Genomic DNA, 17,443 nt, shown 5'->3' with positions numbered 1-17,443 from the left:
GAGATAGAGACAAATAGGGATCAGACAAAGAGAGCGAGAGAGGGAAGGAGATAGAGAGATAGAGAGAGAGAGAGAGAGAGAGAGCGAGAGAGATAGAGATAGAGATAGAGATAGAGAGAGAGAGAGAGAGAGAGAGAGAGAGAGAGAGAGAGCAAGAGAGAGAGACAGAGAGAGAGAGAGAGAGAGAGAGAGAGAGAGAGAGAGAGAGATCAGAGAGAGAGAGATATCAGAGAGAGAGAGAGAGATCAGAGAGAGAGAGAGAGAGAGAGAGATCAGAGAGAGATCAGAGAGAGAGAGATCAGAGAGAGAGAGATCAGAGAGAGAGAGATCAGAGAGAGAGAGATCAGAAGGATCTAAGAGAGAGTTAGAGAGGGAGAGTGAGGGAGGGGGAGTGAGAGAAGGAGAGAGAGATCAGAGAACGATTGGTAAAACTAAACCTCAAAGTAAAATATCAATGACTTCTAAGTGTAAAAAAGGAAAAACACCAGGAGATGGACTTACCTGATTTCATTGGTATTTGTCCTGCTTGAATACGTGAAAATAATCAAAGCAAAATCGAGTGAAGCTTCCTGGCAGGCGTAAACATGTTTAAGAGAATGAGGATGAAAATAATGTTGGTGCTGCATAAGTAATTTCCAGTGAAAGTTTCAAGGTGTTTTTTGGTTATCTGACAAACGCTCAGCCTCCTGGTGTCGCAGGTTGCCAGCAATGATGCTGGGCGAAAGGTTATGAGTGCATTTGAAAGATAATGCCAGCACATGGGCAACATTGATAGGGGAAAAATATCTACCTCGGGCATAATTACAGGCAGCCATCAAATAGAGAGAGCTCCTCAGACCATATCCAGGAACCAACACCCAACGGGAGCAGTCTGCAGTGCGCGCTAGGACAACATGCAAAAGTTTCCACCAAATCCCACATCGGATAGCTCTGTTGAATTGCCAGCATGTGCACAGGTGGGTGACTAAATTGAGTAAAACCACCTTTAGAGGCCATTTTTCCCCGCAAAGCGGGGGTTGGCCTTTTTCGGGAACCGTGGTTGTTGTTGTTTTTTGGTCCCCTTTTTGAAGCAATGTTTTACGGCCGGATGCCCTTCCTGACGCCAACCCTGTTTGTCGCCTTTAACGACAAACAGGGAATTACCAGTGAACTGGTACTCAATTAGCCGACCTCGGAAGGATGACAGGCTGAGTCAACCCCCCTGGCGTTAATTCAGCGATCGACCGGGATTCGAACCCAGGATCCTAGGATCCTAAGCCGGCACCCTAGCCGCTAGCCCAACACCAGGGCTAACACCAGTGTGGTGACTAAATTGAGTGATAGGGCTAAAACCGGTATACAACATGATATATCAAAAAGTTGTGGATCGATTCGGATGAAGCTTGGTGGACAGGTTGGATGCATGACAAGGACGAATCGAATCTATTTTGGTGACGTTCCGGATCTAGATACTCGAATTTTAAAATTATTACGTGATTCTTCACCATTGAGAGATAGGGCCAAAAACTATATATAGCACGATATTTCAAAAAGTTGTGGACGACTTGTGACAAAACGTAAACTGATCAGCCTGGATGTGCTCTACCGAATAACGTTGTAGTGTTTTTATTGCCGTAACTCAATAATGTTTCAATATATCAAATTCAAACTTACACATCTTATTCATATGTATGTGTAGTATATGTGAGGAAAACTTGGTCGACATTGATTAAAGGTCCAAGCCATCCGAAACATATAAAACACCTATTAGGCCGCAGGTAGAAACCATCAGCCAAATTTGTTGTGCAAAACAATCAATCATGTAAAATACTTGATCAGTCAAATTTTTAAAACTGCCAAATTGATGTTTCCATGGCAACGATTCTTTATTTGGATTCCGTAAGTGTTGTGCTACCCACAACATCTTTTTTTTTTTTATGTCTAATCAGGATTCAGAAATTGTACTCCAGTGCCACTTAGTTGTCTAATTATAAATTATAAGAAATTACAGACTTACTAAACCTTTCCTGCAAATATAAAATGTGATTATTCAGATACATAGTCAGGAAAATGTTATGTGTTTGTAAAGAAATAAATCAAAACGTATGAAAGATCAAAAATAGTATGCAAGAAGGTTTGAGTGCAAAAGAGAAAGGAAAATGATAGATAACTAGAACGGCACTCAGTAGAGAGCATACCTCCGCCTGGTTGGTCATATCACTCAATGGTGAAGAATCACTTAAAAATTCTGCTAGCTGGATCCGGATCCTCACCAAAATCGAACCAATTCTCCCTTGACACACACACAACCGGTCCAACAAGTTTCGTCCAAATCCATCCATAACTTTTTTGAGATATTCTGCTGTGTGTCGTTTTTGGCCCGATCTCCCAATGGTAAAGAATCACTGAAAAATTATACCAGCTGGATCCGGATCTTCATCAAAATTGAATCGATTCTTCCTTGTCAGACACATAACCTGTCCACCAAGTTTCGTCCAAAACCATCCTTAACTTTTTGAGATATCCTGATATGTATCATTTTTGGCCCTATCTCCCAATGGTGAAAAATCACTTAAATAATTCTAATAGCCGGATCCAAATCCGGATCTTCATCAAAATCTAACCATTCTGTCCTTGTCACATACGCTACATCTCTGCCACATTTAGTCCGAATCCGTCCACAACTTTTGAGATATTTTGTTCACAGACAAACGAACAGACAAAGAAATGAAAAATCACTCATAGAGCGACACTTGGCAAAACAGAACAAAGTAGAATGGCACTCAGGAGAGCATCCTTTTGACTTCAAAAATAATTAGTGGTTGAATTCCATGACCTGGCATGCAAATCGTTTTCAAAGTTTAAGTCAATCGGATGAAAATTGAGGATTTTAGAAATTTGAAATTGTTGTTGACCTTTGGCCTATGTTGACCTTTTGGCCTATGCTGATCTCAAAAATAGTTGGTGGTTGAATTCAGTTAGCTGAAATGAAAATCCTATTCAAATTTGAAGTCAATCGGATTAAAATTGAGGATTTTAGAAATTTGAAAAAAGTGGTTGACCTTTGGCCTATGTTGACCTTTTGGCCTACGCTGATGTCAAAAATTGTTGGTGGTTGAATTCAGTTAGCTGATGTATAAATCCTCTTCAAATTTCAAGTCAATTGGATGAAAATTGAGGATTTTAGAAATGTGAAAAAGTGGTTGACCTTTGGCCTATGTTGACCTTTTGGCCTATGCTGATGTCAAAAATTGTTGGTGGTTGAATTCAGTTAGCCAATAAGAAAATCACATTCAAATTCCAAGTCAATCAGATGAAAATTGAGGATTTTTGAAATTTGAAAAAAGTGGTTGACGTTTGACCTATGTTGACCTTTTGGCTTATGCTAATCTCAAAATAGTTGATGGTTGAATTCAGTTGGCTGATGTATAAATCCTCTTCAAATTTCAAGTCAATTGGATGAAAATTGAGGATTTTAGAAATGTGAAAAAAGTGGTTGCCCTTTGGCCTATGTTGACCTTTTGACCTCAAAAATATACAGGATTTTGTCGGACCACGAACTCTACCATTTGGTGAAGTTTCATGAAGGCCGGTTTGAAATTGTGACCTGTAGGCAAGTATAAGTGAGCGGACAGACAAACAGACAAACACACAAACCGGAGTGATCAACATATTTGCAAAGAAATGAAATAAATTTTTTGCCAATTAACAAACAGACGGGTGAAAACACAACCTCCATCCACCTCTGGTGGCGGACGTCATTATTTGAAAATATATAATTAGTTGAATTAATTATATCATTAAAACTAGCTGCATTTGGAGAAAGGAAAAAAAAAAAAAAAAAAAAAACCACCTTTAGAGGCCATTTTTCCCCGCAAAGCAGGGGTTGGCCTTTTTCGGGCACCGTGGTTGTTGTTGTTTTTGTTGGTCCCCTTTTTGGAGCAATGTTTTACGGCCGGATGCCCTTCCTGCCGCCAACCCTTTTTGTCGCCTTTTACGACAAACAGGGAATTACCAGTGAACTGGTACTCAAATTAGCCGACCTCGGAAGGATGACAGGCTGAGTCAAACCCCCTGGCGTTAATTCAGCGATCGACCGGGATTCGAACCCAGGATCCTAGGATCCCAAGTCGGCACCCTAACCGCTAAGCCAACACCAGGAAAATGGAATAGAAATTGATGTGAATATTAGAAAACGGTCAATGAGAAAGATGGAAAAAAAATCTGAATAATTGCTTCAGCTTAATATTGAATGTCTGATTCAATGAGCATCAGGAAGGCGAAACGAAATTTGGCTCACAATACACCCCCCCCCCCCCCCCCATTATTGTCTGCACTGTTGCAACAACTGCTCTCCCCTCTGGCCCCCCCTCACCCTCTCCTTCGTCCCCTGTTCACTCCCTCGACCAACCACATGCATTCTTGCGTTCCAATCTTTAATGACTTTTGTACCCTTCCTGTAATTCACATTTTTAGACAAACAATAATTTCCCACAACTCTTTTTTCCAAAATTTCCATGTGAAAGATGCTCATTTAATCAGCTCGCCCAGGACCTTTGCACAATGACAGGCGACATGAACATTAATATAAAGCGAAAAACAAACAAAAAAAACAGAATAATGAGAATAGTAGAAATAAGAGAGAAAGAAAAACGAAGGAGGTAAATTACCCGGATGTGTCCGAGACTGCAGGGCGGACTGCAAATGGACTCCAGTATTCCTCCAGACCACATCGCGCTGTCGTTCATGTGAAGCTTCCCGTGATCCCAACGTCCAACATTCACGTACTCAAGCTTGCCACGTTTCTGGAGGTGCATGATGTCATACCTGCCAAGGCGGAAGCACTGGCGTTTTACTCTTGTTACAGATAACGAGTCATGGAGTATCAATCAGGGAAACCTTCGGTGGGATTGTGAAACAAAATCATCACAAAACTCGAGCGGCACTCGGTGGAGAACACACCTCCGCCAGGCTGAACAGTTTACGTTTTGTATCCCACATTGTCATGGGGACCGCAAGGCTAACCCCCGCTCTTGCAGGGAAAATGGCCTTAAAATGCCTGTTGTTGTTGTTGTTGTTGTTGTATCCCACTGATAGGCCGGATCTAGATCCAGACCTCAAGCAGAATCAAATCGGCCTGTTCGTATCACCTATCCAATTCATATCCAGGAAGTTGTTTTTTAATACAAGGTCTAAGCCTCCTAACGAAATGACCGCTCACACACACATGGACCTACTGACGAGACATAATCATGGGGGAGGGGGGGGGGCACTAGTTTAGAAAGCAAACACACACACACACACACACACACACACACACACTCACGCACGCACACGCATGCACACACACACACGCACACACACTCACAATGGGGGTGGATACTTTCAGACCTGGTAGGTCCCCGATCCATCGCTTGAAACACGCCCACGTGTCGAAATAGCAGCCAACAGCAACAAGCACGCACGCACGCATGCACGCACGCACACACACACACACACACACACACACACACACACACACACACACACACACACACACACACACACACACACACACACACACACACACACACACACAAAGGTGGATACTGAGACCTGGGAGGGCTCCGTTCCACGTCTGAAAGCTGCAAATGGAGATATTAACAATCAACGAGACAAACACTAAACACAGCCACTGAGCTTAGGGGAAGTACCGTCACTTCCTGGGATACTCTGGGTACCAGCGACGTCACAACAATGGCGCCGCTTTTCTCAACCGCGCTCAGCATGGCGCATTACCTCCTCCCCATGGATACCAACCAATGGGGATTGTATGTGCTGTATTAGTCAGGTTCACTTTGTCAATAAATTATATTTCGTTCAAAATCATGGTAGATTAGCAAACCTATACATTTTTGGAAAGGTTATAGCATAAGGAAACTAAAAATCAATGTTTACATTTGGAGAGATACCTGTATGGCGGCCATTTTGGATTTTCAAAATGGCCACTGTAAAATACATATTTTGTTCTATTTCTGCCTCTAATTACCCTAAAAACTTTTTAAAATATATACTAAACCTATATTTTCAGGGACAAGGAATCCAATGAAAGTATCAAATTAGTGCTATGGGGAATGGTAAGACACGAATCAAAGGTTTTGAATTGCAAAATACTGTCTTTATATTCGCGATAAGTTGCATAATCAAATACATGTTATCATTTTGTACAGGCAGTTAATAACATCAAAATGTGTCACAATAATTCATATCACCAAACATACACAGGCAGTCAGCAAAATCATATATACACATGCAGTCAGTATAACTTCACATCTACACAGGCAGTCAATGACAAAATATACACAGGCAGTCAATGGCATCAAACATACACGATTACAGAATATGCCATTTAGAGTTCGTCATCACTGTCCTGTGTGTCGTATCCGACAATATAGTTCGCATCGTTTTCACAGTCCGTTCCACACAAGCAAAGGTCGGTCAAATTGATCGGCAAATCGAATTGGTCGAATGGTCGATCGAATCGAATTCGATGAATCGAATCGAATCGAATCGATCGAATGGTCGATCGAAGCGATTGGTCGAATGGTCGAATCGAATTGGTCGGAATTGGCAAATGTAAACATTGATTTTCAGATTTTCCATGTAATAACGTTTCCAAAAATGTATAGGTTTGCTAATCTACCATGATTTTGAACGAAAAAACATAGTGAACCTGACTATATCCTGTAAAGTTCTGAGTGTCAAGCAAGGAAGTACCATTTTTTAAAGACCGGCATGATTCGGCCGGGATCTGAACTGCAGGCCTAACTCCCAGACTCGGAGCAGACGCTCTTAACCATTACACCACCGAGTCTGGTTTTATTATAAAGCATCTCAAACTTTTTGAAATACCTTGCCCTATTTCTCAATTATGTATAATCACTTAGAAGTTTAAAAAAATTAAAAAAATAAATATGCGGATCCGGATCTTCACCAAAATCTAATCAATTCGTCCTTATCACGCATCCAGCCTGTCCACCAAGTTTCGTCCGAATCCATCCATAACTCTGAGATATCCTGCTTGCAGACAAACAGAGACAGACAGACATGGGTGAAAACATCATGATTTGAGAATGAGTGGAAGAAACAGAATCACCACAAAGCGGACACGTTTAAGAAATGAGTAGGTTATGGAAATTAGAAATGGAAAGGCCTAGGTCACTGCCTTAAATAGGACGAGTAAGAAGTGACAAAGAATGACCTTCGGCTGCTCTCTCTGAACATCATTGTGAAACCAGGAATTTGATTATCAAAAGCAATTTCCAAAAACTTGTGAGGGATAGACAAAGGATGTACAATGTTGGGGTTTTTGTTGTTGTTATTTGATTAATCATTTTATTTTAGAACATCGAGGCTCAGCGGAGAGCAAGGTGATGGAGCAACCGTTCGATACAATCAGCAAGGGAATGAATGACGCTTAAAAGAGGACAGAAAGGAGGGGGGAAGAGCACAGCAACCTGCAAGTAAGAAGGTTTGGATAGGCAGAATCGATGGTGGGTAAAGGGGATTGTAGGTAAGGGTGGGGGTTACATGATGTGACTGCATGGGCATGAAGCCCAAGAGAGAAGTGGAATCGAACAGCCGAAGGAAAGGGGCTTGGTATTCCACAGAATTCAGGAGAGAGGAAAATGCAAACCTGGGGTGCTCGTGCCATTGTTGTTGTCAGTTTATATTCAGCCTGTTGTATCATTTTCTGGAAGTGCGGCTGTCCTGCTGATACGGAGCCCCTCTGTCACCAGTAAGCTGGTACTTATTTTGCCAACCTCACAAGGATGACAGGCTGAGCCAACCCACCTGGTGTTATTTCAACAGCACAACAGGGGATTAAACTCAAGACCCTAGGATATTAAGCCAGGCATCTTAACCGTTTAGCCAATACCAGGCCAACAGTACCATTGAGCAACAGACAATGGCCTTGCAGACTGTGAGCATCTCTGATTTTCCAAGGAAAGACTATAATAATTGATGGAGGATGCTCAGTCTTTGGTCGCCTTTGGAGACTACGGCTCATTAACATGAGATGGTTACTGTTATGAAATAACCATTTAACATTCCTCTTCATACCTCACTCAAGTGTCTGCTCACAGAATACAGAAACGAAGCCAACAACTCTCCTCCTTCCGACACAGCATTCCTTTATATCCACTTCTCAATGCCATCCCACAACAGGATCTTCTTCTTCATATTTCATCACAGTTACAAATCTGGAAGCAGCCAGAAACTTCCCAAACACTCTCAATCTTACAATGGAGGCTTAAGAATTGACATCTCACATTAACACTCATCACATTTTGGTCTACATTAACAATTTGTGTCTGGCATCACAAAAATCTCACAATGTTATACACTACATGACCAAAAGTATGCAGACACCTCTTATAATTAGTGGATTCGGCTGTTTCAGCCACACCCATTGCTGACAGGTATATATTAATCAATCACAGAGCCATGCAATCTCTATAGACAAACAATGGCAGTAGAATGGGCCATACCGAAAAGCTCAGTGACTTTCAACATGACACTGTCATAGGATGCCACATTTCCAACAAGTCAGATCGTCAAATTTCTGCCCTGCTAGAGCTGCCCCGGGCAACTGTAACTGCTGTTATTGTGAAGTGGAAACATCTAGGAGCAACAACAGCTCAGCGGCGAAGTGGTAGGCCACACGAGCTCACAGAATGGGACCACCGAGTGCTGAGGCGTGTACCATGTAAAAATTGGCTGTCCTCAATTGCAACACTCACTACCGAGTTCCAAACTACCTCTGGAAGCAACGTCAGCACAACAACTGTTCGTCGGGAGCTTCATGAAATGGGTTTCCATGGCCGAGCAGCCGCACACAAGCCTAAGATCACCATGCGCAATGCCAAGTGTCAGCTGGAGTGGTGTAAAGCTCGCTGCCATTGGACTCTGGAGCAGTGGAAACATGTTCTCTAGAGTGATTAATCACGCTTCACCATCTGGCAGTCTGACGGACGAATCTGGGTTTGGCGGATGCCAAGAGAACGCTACTTGCCCGAATGCAGAATGCCAGCTGTAAAGTTTGGTGGAGGAGGAATAATGGTCTGGAGCTGTTTTTCATGGTTCGTGCTCGGTCCCTTAGTTCCAGTGAAGGGAAATCTTAACGCTACAGCATACAATGACATTCTAGACGATTGTGTGCTTCCAACATTGTGGCAACAGTTTGGGGAAGGCCCTTTCCTGTTTCAGCATGACAATGCCCCCATGCACAAAGAGAAGTCCATACAAAAATGGTTTGTCGAGATCGGTGTGGAAGAACTTGACTGGCCTGCACAGAATCCTGACCTCAACCCCATTGAACACCTTTGGGATGAATTGGAACGCCGACAGCGAGCCAGGCCTAATTGCCCAACATCAGTGCCCGACCTCACTAATGTATTGTGGCTGAATGGAAGCAAATCTCCGCAGCAATGCTCTAACATCTAGTGGAAAGCCTTCCCAGAAGAGTGGATGCTGTTTTTGCAGCAAAGGGGGGCCAACTCCATATTGATGCCCATGAATTTGGAATGAGATGTGTGATGTTCAGGTGTCCACATACTTTTGGTCATGTAGTGTATATAATAAACAATTAATTCCATATGTAGTACATCAGCATTAAATACAACACCTAACAAAACAACTATCGGGGACGCCTCTCCGCGGTGGTTGTACTCCGCAACGTAGGAATCTTCCCCATTCTTCCCTGTTGCATGGATTCATCAGGGCAGCGTGGTCGCGGTCAGAGTGCTGATCGATCAGTCCCCATGGACTAGACCTTTCCCTCTAACTCTGTCGTGGCTCTGACTTTGTGAAGGCAGGGTACACCATCCTGGATGTGGGGGATCTCTGTGTCGCTCCTGGGAGATCGATCGACTGTCTCCATACCGCGGGATTGTTCAAGAGAACCGTCCGGGGCCATACAACAATAACTCACAGAGACACTCACGAAGACGGCGGTTATCTCAAGAGAGGTCATGGCTGATGGTGAAGCCCAGGAGTTCAGGAAAATGAACCGCTTCCAGAGGCTGCTCATGAAAATAGATAGGTAGGTTTATTTGATGATCATTAGGGACCAACAGGGTGAAAATCGACAAGGGATATAACAATCAGTACATCACACCTTTACCTGCTAATGTTCAACAAAAAACCTAATTTTTAAAATATTGCTTCAAGGAAGTTCAACATTACTGGAATCTCTCATGGTGATGAGGCCTTGCTCACTCTGCTCTCTCAGCCCTCCGACCCTCCCCAACTCAACAAGAACACACATTCTTCCTGTAACCCCATCCTGGGTAAACTCACACAATCCAGTTTTACTGCACGTGTCCACTCTTTTGTTCTTCTTTTCCCCCATTTGTGGATCTGCCCATAATTCTGGAGGCTTCAATCCCACACTTCTCTCCAGAGCGTCAAGCAAGCAGTGCACAGCTACCACCTGTAGTCACCACGTATCACTACCCAGAATTCTACCTCTATAAATCCTACCCAACCCTCTTACTTGCACATCACTGTGTTTCATCAGCTCCTCCAGCTCTATCCACTTTTTCTGTTCATTCTTTCACTTGCTGGTTACCTCTGTCAGTTCTCTTGCATGAGCCTAGATTATGTATGCAAAAGGACAAAGGAAATACATACAGGAGGTGGACATTTTGCCCAAAAGTGCCATATTCACACACCAGCACTCCATCCGAGGTTGCAGGCTTTTCATCCGATGTAAAATCCATCCGAGGGATGAGCTACTCGTTGATGCAAAAGCCCACCCACGGAGCGCCAATCCCACAATTCATAGTCAGGTCGGTAATCGAACCCAGAAGTGCACGCCACCACGGCACCAACCTGTTGGCACCTGACTGTGAACTACCAATCATAGAGCGAATCCCAAAGATTGAGAGATTTCGCCAAGGTACTGGCACACATTAACCCGCTATTTTTGAAAGATGGCATGAGCAACATCTACAGCCGAGCTAGATACGACGACGTTCAAATACCACGTGGTTAACGGGACATACATATAGCACTCATTGGATAAATCATTTGTCGATTTCTGTACAAACTATGCCGTTTCTCCGAGCGAATGCTATTGAGATTTCTATTGAAGCAATTTGTGACGTTGCACTTGGAATCTGATTTGTGACATTTACAGATTGCTTTCAAAATTCAATCAATTGTGTGTCGCTGTGAAATGCAAGTGTGTACAACATATCAGCTTTGTGTAACTAAGCGCTCTTCAGTTATCGTCTAAGACAGGCGGACAGACGCAAGTGAGCAATATTGGAAAGACTTTCCTCCGGAGAAGTCCGACAAATAAAACCTCTGCCCACTCCCTTCCCCCATGATGGTTTGCATTTTTTAAAGGAGACTTAGGCGTGTATACAGTACTTTGGGATCCTATCACAGGTTTTCAGGCTCAAATAACCTTCCATTTCTCTTCCTATCAACAGAGGATGCGTTCATGCTGTGGTCCAATGGTTGTTCCATTCTATTCATTTTGGAGGCAACCGATGGGCATGAAAAGCAATTTTGTTTGATATTGGACGATCCATGACATTATATTCAACGTGAAATCCTTCCTGGTGCCCATGTTGGATGTATTGTGATGTACGAGTGTAATAACATGTCAGAAATGGAATGGGATGTTTTGCCATCAGCGCTGAAATGCGTGGTCAACTGGTCATGGATGCTTGAACTTGTCGTCTTGTCGCAGCAAAACAAACCGAAAATCTCCAAACTGGGGGGATCGATGGAGTTGAAAGCATTAATCAGATTTCGTTTTAACATTTGTATTATTACAAGAATGACTGCACTGTGGTCACACCTTGCGACACAAAATATCTTTTTAACCTCTTCTGTACACTGAACTCCCTGTTCTTGCTGTTGAAGGTATTATATACAACTAGCAACGGTACCCGCCCTATGGGCGGGGCTTCAATTGGGAAGCCCAAATGAAAAGGAAAAATATCTGAAATTCAAGGCTTTTTTTATTTTAAACGATTCATATAAACATCCGTTGAATCATAACACACGCAAATCATCAAAATCTAAACAGTACATGGCGCCCATTTTGAAAAAAGATTGAATTCTGCAAAAAGGAAGCGGCCTCTACACGTCTTTCTCAGTCGCACATTTATGTGTGAAGAGTGCGCTCCGAATCTGTAACACGGAAGCGGCCGCTACACGTCTTTCTCAGTCGCACGTTTATGTGTGAAGAGTGCACGCCGAATCTGTAACACGGAAGCGGCCGCTACACGTCTTTCTCAGTCGCACGTTTAAGTGTGAAGAGTGCGCGCCGAATCTGCAACACGGAAGTGGCCGCTACACGTCTTTCTCAGTCGCACGTTTATGTGTGAAGAGTGCGCACCAAATCTGTAACATGGAAGCGGCCGCTACACCTGTTTCTCAGTCGCTTTGCACACGCTGCCGTGTTACTTTGGAGCCGCACGTTTATATAGGAAGAGTTCGTCAAGAGTCGATCTACTCTCTCCTGGTACGTAGAATAAACAGTATTTGTAGAATTTAAATAAAAGCCACATCACTGTTCATATCGGTAAATATTATTCCATCGTGTTTGGAAAAACTGGAAAATTTGAAAACTTGGAAAAATTGGAAAAACAATATAGCCTATTTTACTCCCAGGGGTCCCAGGAATACCCACCCAAAATATCGTTGCGATCGGTTGAGCCATTTTTGCGGTACCTTCGAACGGACGGATGGACATTTGGTGAATTATTGCAAGATTAATCACCGAGGGTCTTTAAAACAGCCCCCACGCCTCCCTTCTGATGAACACTCGACCCAAAGTCAATGGAAATCGGACGCAACAAACACAGGCAAGTGTATAATCAGCAGAGGCCTACGCAGGCCTGATGTCTTTGGCCTACCAGAAAACCAACATGGCGGCCATATTATTTCGTCCAGGAGTCATGGTGGGTGGTCAAGTGACAAATGGTATTGGAGTCTGGCAGCTATCCGACCAGTGGGTGCACATTTCAAAAATCGCCCCCAACAAGAACCACCACAACAACAACAACAACGCGCAGTTCTTGTATACCTGCACACATCGCAGGTAAAAACTATGGTTTTGAATATCTATCTATAATTCCAGTAATCTCTGTCTGTACGTTTGTTTGTCTGTGACCGCTGTTTCTCGACAACCACGGGTCCGATATACTTTTAACTTGCCAGGTATATTGCTGGGGACCCGAGGATGTGCCTTTTCAAGGTTTCATATTAATCGGACAATTACTTACCGAGCTATGTCCAAAAAACGATTCAACCAATCAGAGAGCAGCGAACGATCGCGTGTGCCGGCGTTGCGAATGGACCAAACCATTCCATGTAAATAGAGGGGGGGGTTCTGTGGTCGTTGCGAATGGACGAAACCATTTCATGTAAATAGAGGGGGGGGATTGTCACTGTACTCGCAAGCCGTTCGCCGTTCGCTTTGGCGTTGCGAATGGACCAAACCATTTCATGTAAATAGAGGGGGGGGATATAATTTTAGATAGATATATAGTACGGGCATATATATAGTACGGGCATGCCCTAGTCAGAAAGAATTTAACAAAAATAACTCTGTTGAGTGTACATTACCAGTGCTTTCGATATCGTCACATCCCTGAAAGAACAATTCTGGTATCTAAACAACTTACAGAAGTGGCACAATCGGCTAAAGAGACGCCTAAAGGGGTTTCTAAAAGGTTACGAGTTGTGGTCTAGTATAACTTTTAGAACACTCGAGATAACAACAATATAAACATTGGTAGTTGTCCATAGGGAGGACGTCCATTCACATGCGACATGCAAACAACCTGGGAATGAGTAAAGAAGGTGAATAAATAGACCACAACCACATTTTGAGATATCCAAGAAGACTGGACCACTTTCTACCCGCAGTAAAAGCAGAATATTGGAATTTGTTCAGGGTGCTGGTGATGGCTCATCTAATCTTTGCGAAGGATACCGTGGAATCTTCAACGTCCATACCAACTAATGGCAGCAGACGGGACACAAGTTTAACGTCCATCAGTGGGACGGCGCGCACAATGAAGAATCACCCTACCTGTGAAACACCAGGATAACAGTTTATAGCTCGGTCAGGATTCAAGGCCAGGGAAGCCAGTTTCGAGGTCTGTCTCACATGAGTTCATAATCATAATTGTGATCAACATCACATGAGGTCGTCCATATACAAAATGGCACAAATCATGTTGAGGCATGTTGAGGACTAGCTGCAGATGTTGGCCTAACGTTAACAAAGGTTGGAACATCGGGCCAACGTTGATATGGTAAACTGAGTTGTCAAGATACTTGGGCTTTACGGCATGAAATATACTGGACCCGGAAGATCCACATTAAGTTAAGGGTTACGCTGTCCTTTGATTAAGCTGGTGAGCTGCTAGCTTGCACGAGTATTGAGCATACTGGCTGGGACTGCTACCCTCACCCCCAAATTACATCACGTGAGTTCAGTGCATGCCCATATACAACAACATGCATTTTAAAGGCCATTTTCCCGACTAGAGCGGGGGTTAGTGCATGCCCATATACTCGGTGCAATCCTCAGCGTCAGCGAGTCTGGCAGTACGCTCATACAGATTGGCAGGGACTTCAAACAGCCATCTCTCTTCAGGACTGGTCTCCCATATCTACTACCACTGAGGCCCGGATATTAACTCAGCATGAGAATTCTTCCACAGACACTTTTTCTTTTTTTTTTCTCTCTCTCTCTCTCTCTCTCTCTCTCTCTCTCTCTCTCTCTCTCTCTCTCTCTCTCTCTCTCTCTCTCTCTCTCTCTCTCTCTCTCTCTCTCTCTCTCTCTCTCTCACTCTCTCACTCTCTCACTCTCTCTCTCACTCTCTCTCACTCATTCATCCCATCTCGGCTTCAGTTATCTCACCCTTATTTACACCCATGGTGCACAGAATCCTGTGGTGAGGCAGTTGCTCTTCCTGGAAGGCGAATCCGACTGAAGGCAATCTCAGTGCATTCCAAAAAGCTTGCAACAAGTGTGTGTCCTCTCTCAGGAGAGCCAGAAAACACCATCTGTCCAACCTCAAGAATGAACTTTCAAACTGTCTCCCTCTAAAACATGATGTTGCCATGTTAAGTCTCCAGTATGTGCTCCCCCATTCCATCCTCTCCCACTATTCAAATGGCATCACAGCCGACTCTGCTCATGAGAAGACCAAATGCCTCAATTTTGTGTTTGCTTACAAATCTTGTCGCCACCCCTGCTCTTTATTGGTACCCATCCTTCTCTGCCATAATGACTCTGCTCTGCAACTGGACTGGATGACATCAGCTCACATGTCCTTAAAGCCTGCTCTGCTGCTCTTGCACATCCCCTCTCTGCCCTTTTCTCCATGTCATTTGCCCTAGCTCATCTTCCATCCACTTGGAAATCTGCCGAAATCACTGCAATACATTTCTGCACAAAATACAAATTTCTCAGAAACTGCACACACAATTCCGATGAAACTTTACCATAACCTTCGACACCCATGATGTACCAAAGTTTGTAAAAAAACGGGCCTTAAGTGAGTGTTTGGGGGGGGGGTTGCCCCCCAAAATAGGTATTTCCTTTATTCTCAGAAACAACACATGCAATTCTGACGAAACTTGACTTAAGGTGAAAACTGGTGAAAGTGAAAACTTTGAAAAAAGTGAAACCAAAAAAGGTGAAAAAACTGATCCCCTTATCCACGTGCCGGTCAGCTTACTTCCAATCATCTGCAAAGCCATGGCATTTATCATTCCAGTTGCTATGAAATCCTTCCTTTTCAATAACAACCTCATCCCAGATCACCAATTTGGATTCAGACAAGGTCATTCCACCTTGGATATGCTGCTTTGACTCACCCAACAATGGATGGAGGCCCGTCAATGTCAGACATAAGATCAGAGCTTAGATACGAGGACATATCAGAACATAAGATCAGAGGACATATCTTCTACCCCTGCTAATTTCACCCCAAATCCACTTTTTTGAAATACCAACTTCTTTCTGGAAGTCCTTGGTGTCCTTGTGTTTATACTTCTCCCACCCCCCCCCCCCCCCCCATTCCCATGCCGCCTCCCCCCAAGCCCTCTCCCTCCCACACATTCCCGATGTCCCTGCTCTCAAATGTTGTGTTTATGTGCTTCCCCTTCTCTCCCCATCTTGTCTACCGCTCCCCTTTTTATATACTTTGTTTGCTTGTCTGTTTGATTTGTTTGTGTGATAAATGTTAGCTCTTTCACGAGCCTCGATTCTGTATACAAAAAAAGAAAAGAAAAAAAAAGAGCTCTTTCTCTGGACATATCTCATGCTTTTGATACAGTCTGACATCCCACCTTGCTCTCCAAACTCTCTGCCTATGGAATCCAAAGCCAACTCCACACATGGCTTACTGACTTCCTCTACTCTCGTAGCCAACATGTGGCACTCAACGGAATCCTTTCATCTCCTCTCCCTGTCAATGCAGGAGTGCCCTAACACATCATTCTGGGCCTAGTCCTATTGCTGATCTTCATAAATGATCTCTCTGACTCTGGAAAATCCCCTTTATGTATTTGCAGATGACTTCGCCCTCTGCAGTGACATCCTGCATCCAACAGACATGCAGGTTGCAGCCTCTTCCCTCGCACCTCTCGTTCCATACCCTCCGGACCAACCATACACCTCACTCTTGGCCTCTCACGAACATCCGGGTCTATCTCGACCCCCAAGCTTATTAAATCACCTGGCGCATCATACGCACGACCATATTGGTCACCACTTACACCGGGTCCTCTTTCTCTTCGCTTCTCCTCCATCACCTGCGAATCCCTCATCCTCGACCACTTGATCTTAGCCAAAAGGCCGAAAAGCACGTCGTGCCCTCTTTAGACCTTGAAAAAAATCACAAGCTGGTCAAACACTTGGAATACGTTTTTCAATCCTGACAACTCTCACTATCTCTGAAAGGATCGTCTGGCAAACCCTCCAATCTACTTTCTTAACAATCCTCTTGCAGAAATTCAGTCACTCAAACTCCTGTGTCTCACTATCAGCCATGACCTTTCTTGAGCAAACTACATTTCAAAGTTGGCCTCCAAAGCCAGCCGCTGACTGGGCATCCTCCGTCGTCATAGAAAGTCCTTCCTTGGCAGACCTGAATTCCTATCCATCTACAAGGACTTCATCCACAGCTAGATTGAGCACTGCTCTCCCCTCTAGGCTGGCTCGAGATTATGAAACACCTCACCTTGCTAAGCTTGACACCGTGGAAACCCAGGCCTTCAGGATTATTGGAATCTCCCGTGATGAAACTGAGTCTATGGGCCTACCACTTTCCCATCCTAAATAGGTCTGTGGTCTCTCTGTCCTATATTACCTCATTTCTGGTCTTGCACCCTCTGCTCTTCCTGTACCCCACCCCTCCCCCCCCATACCAGATGCCTGCAG

General features: G+C 43.9%; 2 protein-coding genes across 2 annotated transcripts in view; both read right to left on the bottom strand.

The window, feature by feature from the left end:
- LOC144892380 (uncharacterized) overlaps positions 1 to 17,443 on the bottom strand; it is a 547,127-nt gene that overhangs the window by 286,066 nt on the left and 243,618 nt on the right. The window lies entirely within an intron of this gene.
- LOC137428384 (metabotropic glutamate receptor 1-like) overlaps positions 1 to 17,443 on the bottom strand; it is a 236,838-nt gene that overhangs the window by 39,605 nt on the left and 179,790 nt on the right. The window contains 1 exon segment of the mRNA XM_078777101.1: positions 4,650 to 4,806. Within this exon segment, the coding sequence (XP_078633227.1) occupies positions 4,650 to 4,806 (157 nt within the window).

Source organism: Myxine glutinosa, chromosome 5, assembly GCF_964187855.1.
Source record: "Myxine glutinosa chromosome 5, kmMyxGlut1.1, whole genome shotgun sequence".
NCBI classification, from domain to species: domain Eukaryota; kingdom Metazoa; phylum Chordata; class Myxini; order Myxiniformes; family Myxinidae; genus Myxine; species Myxine glutinosa.
This window is presented reverse-complemented; position numbering and strand designations above follow the sequence as displayed.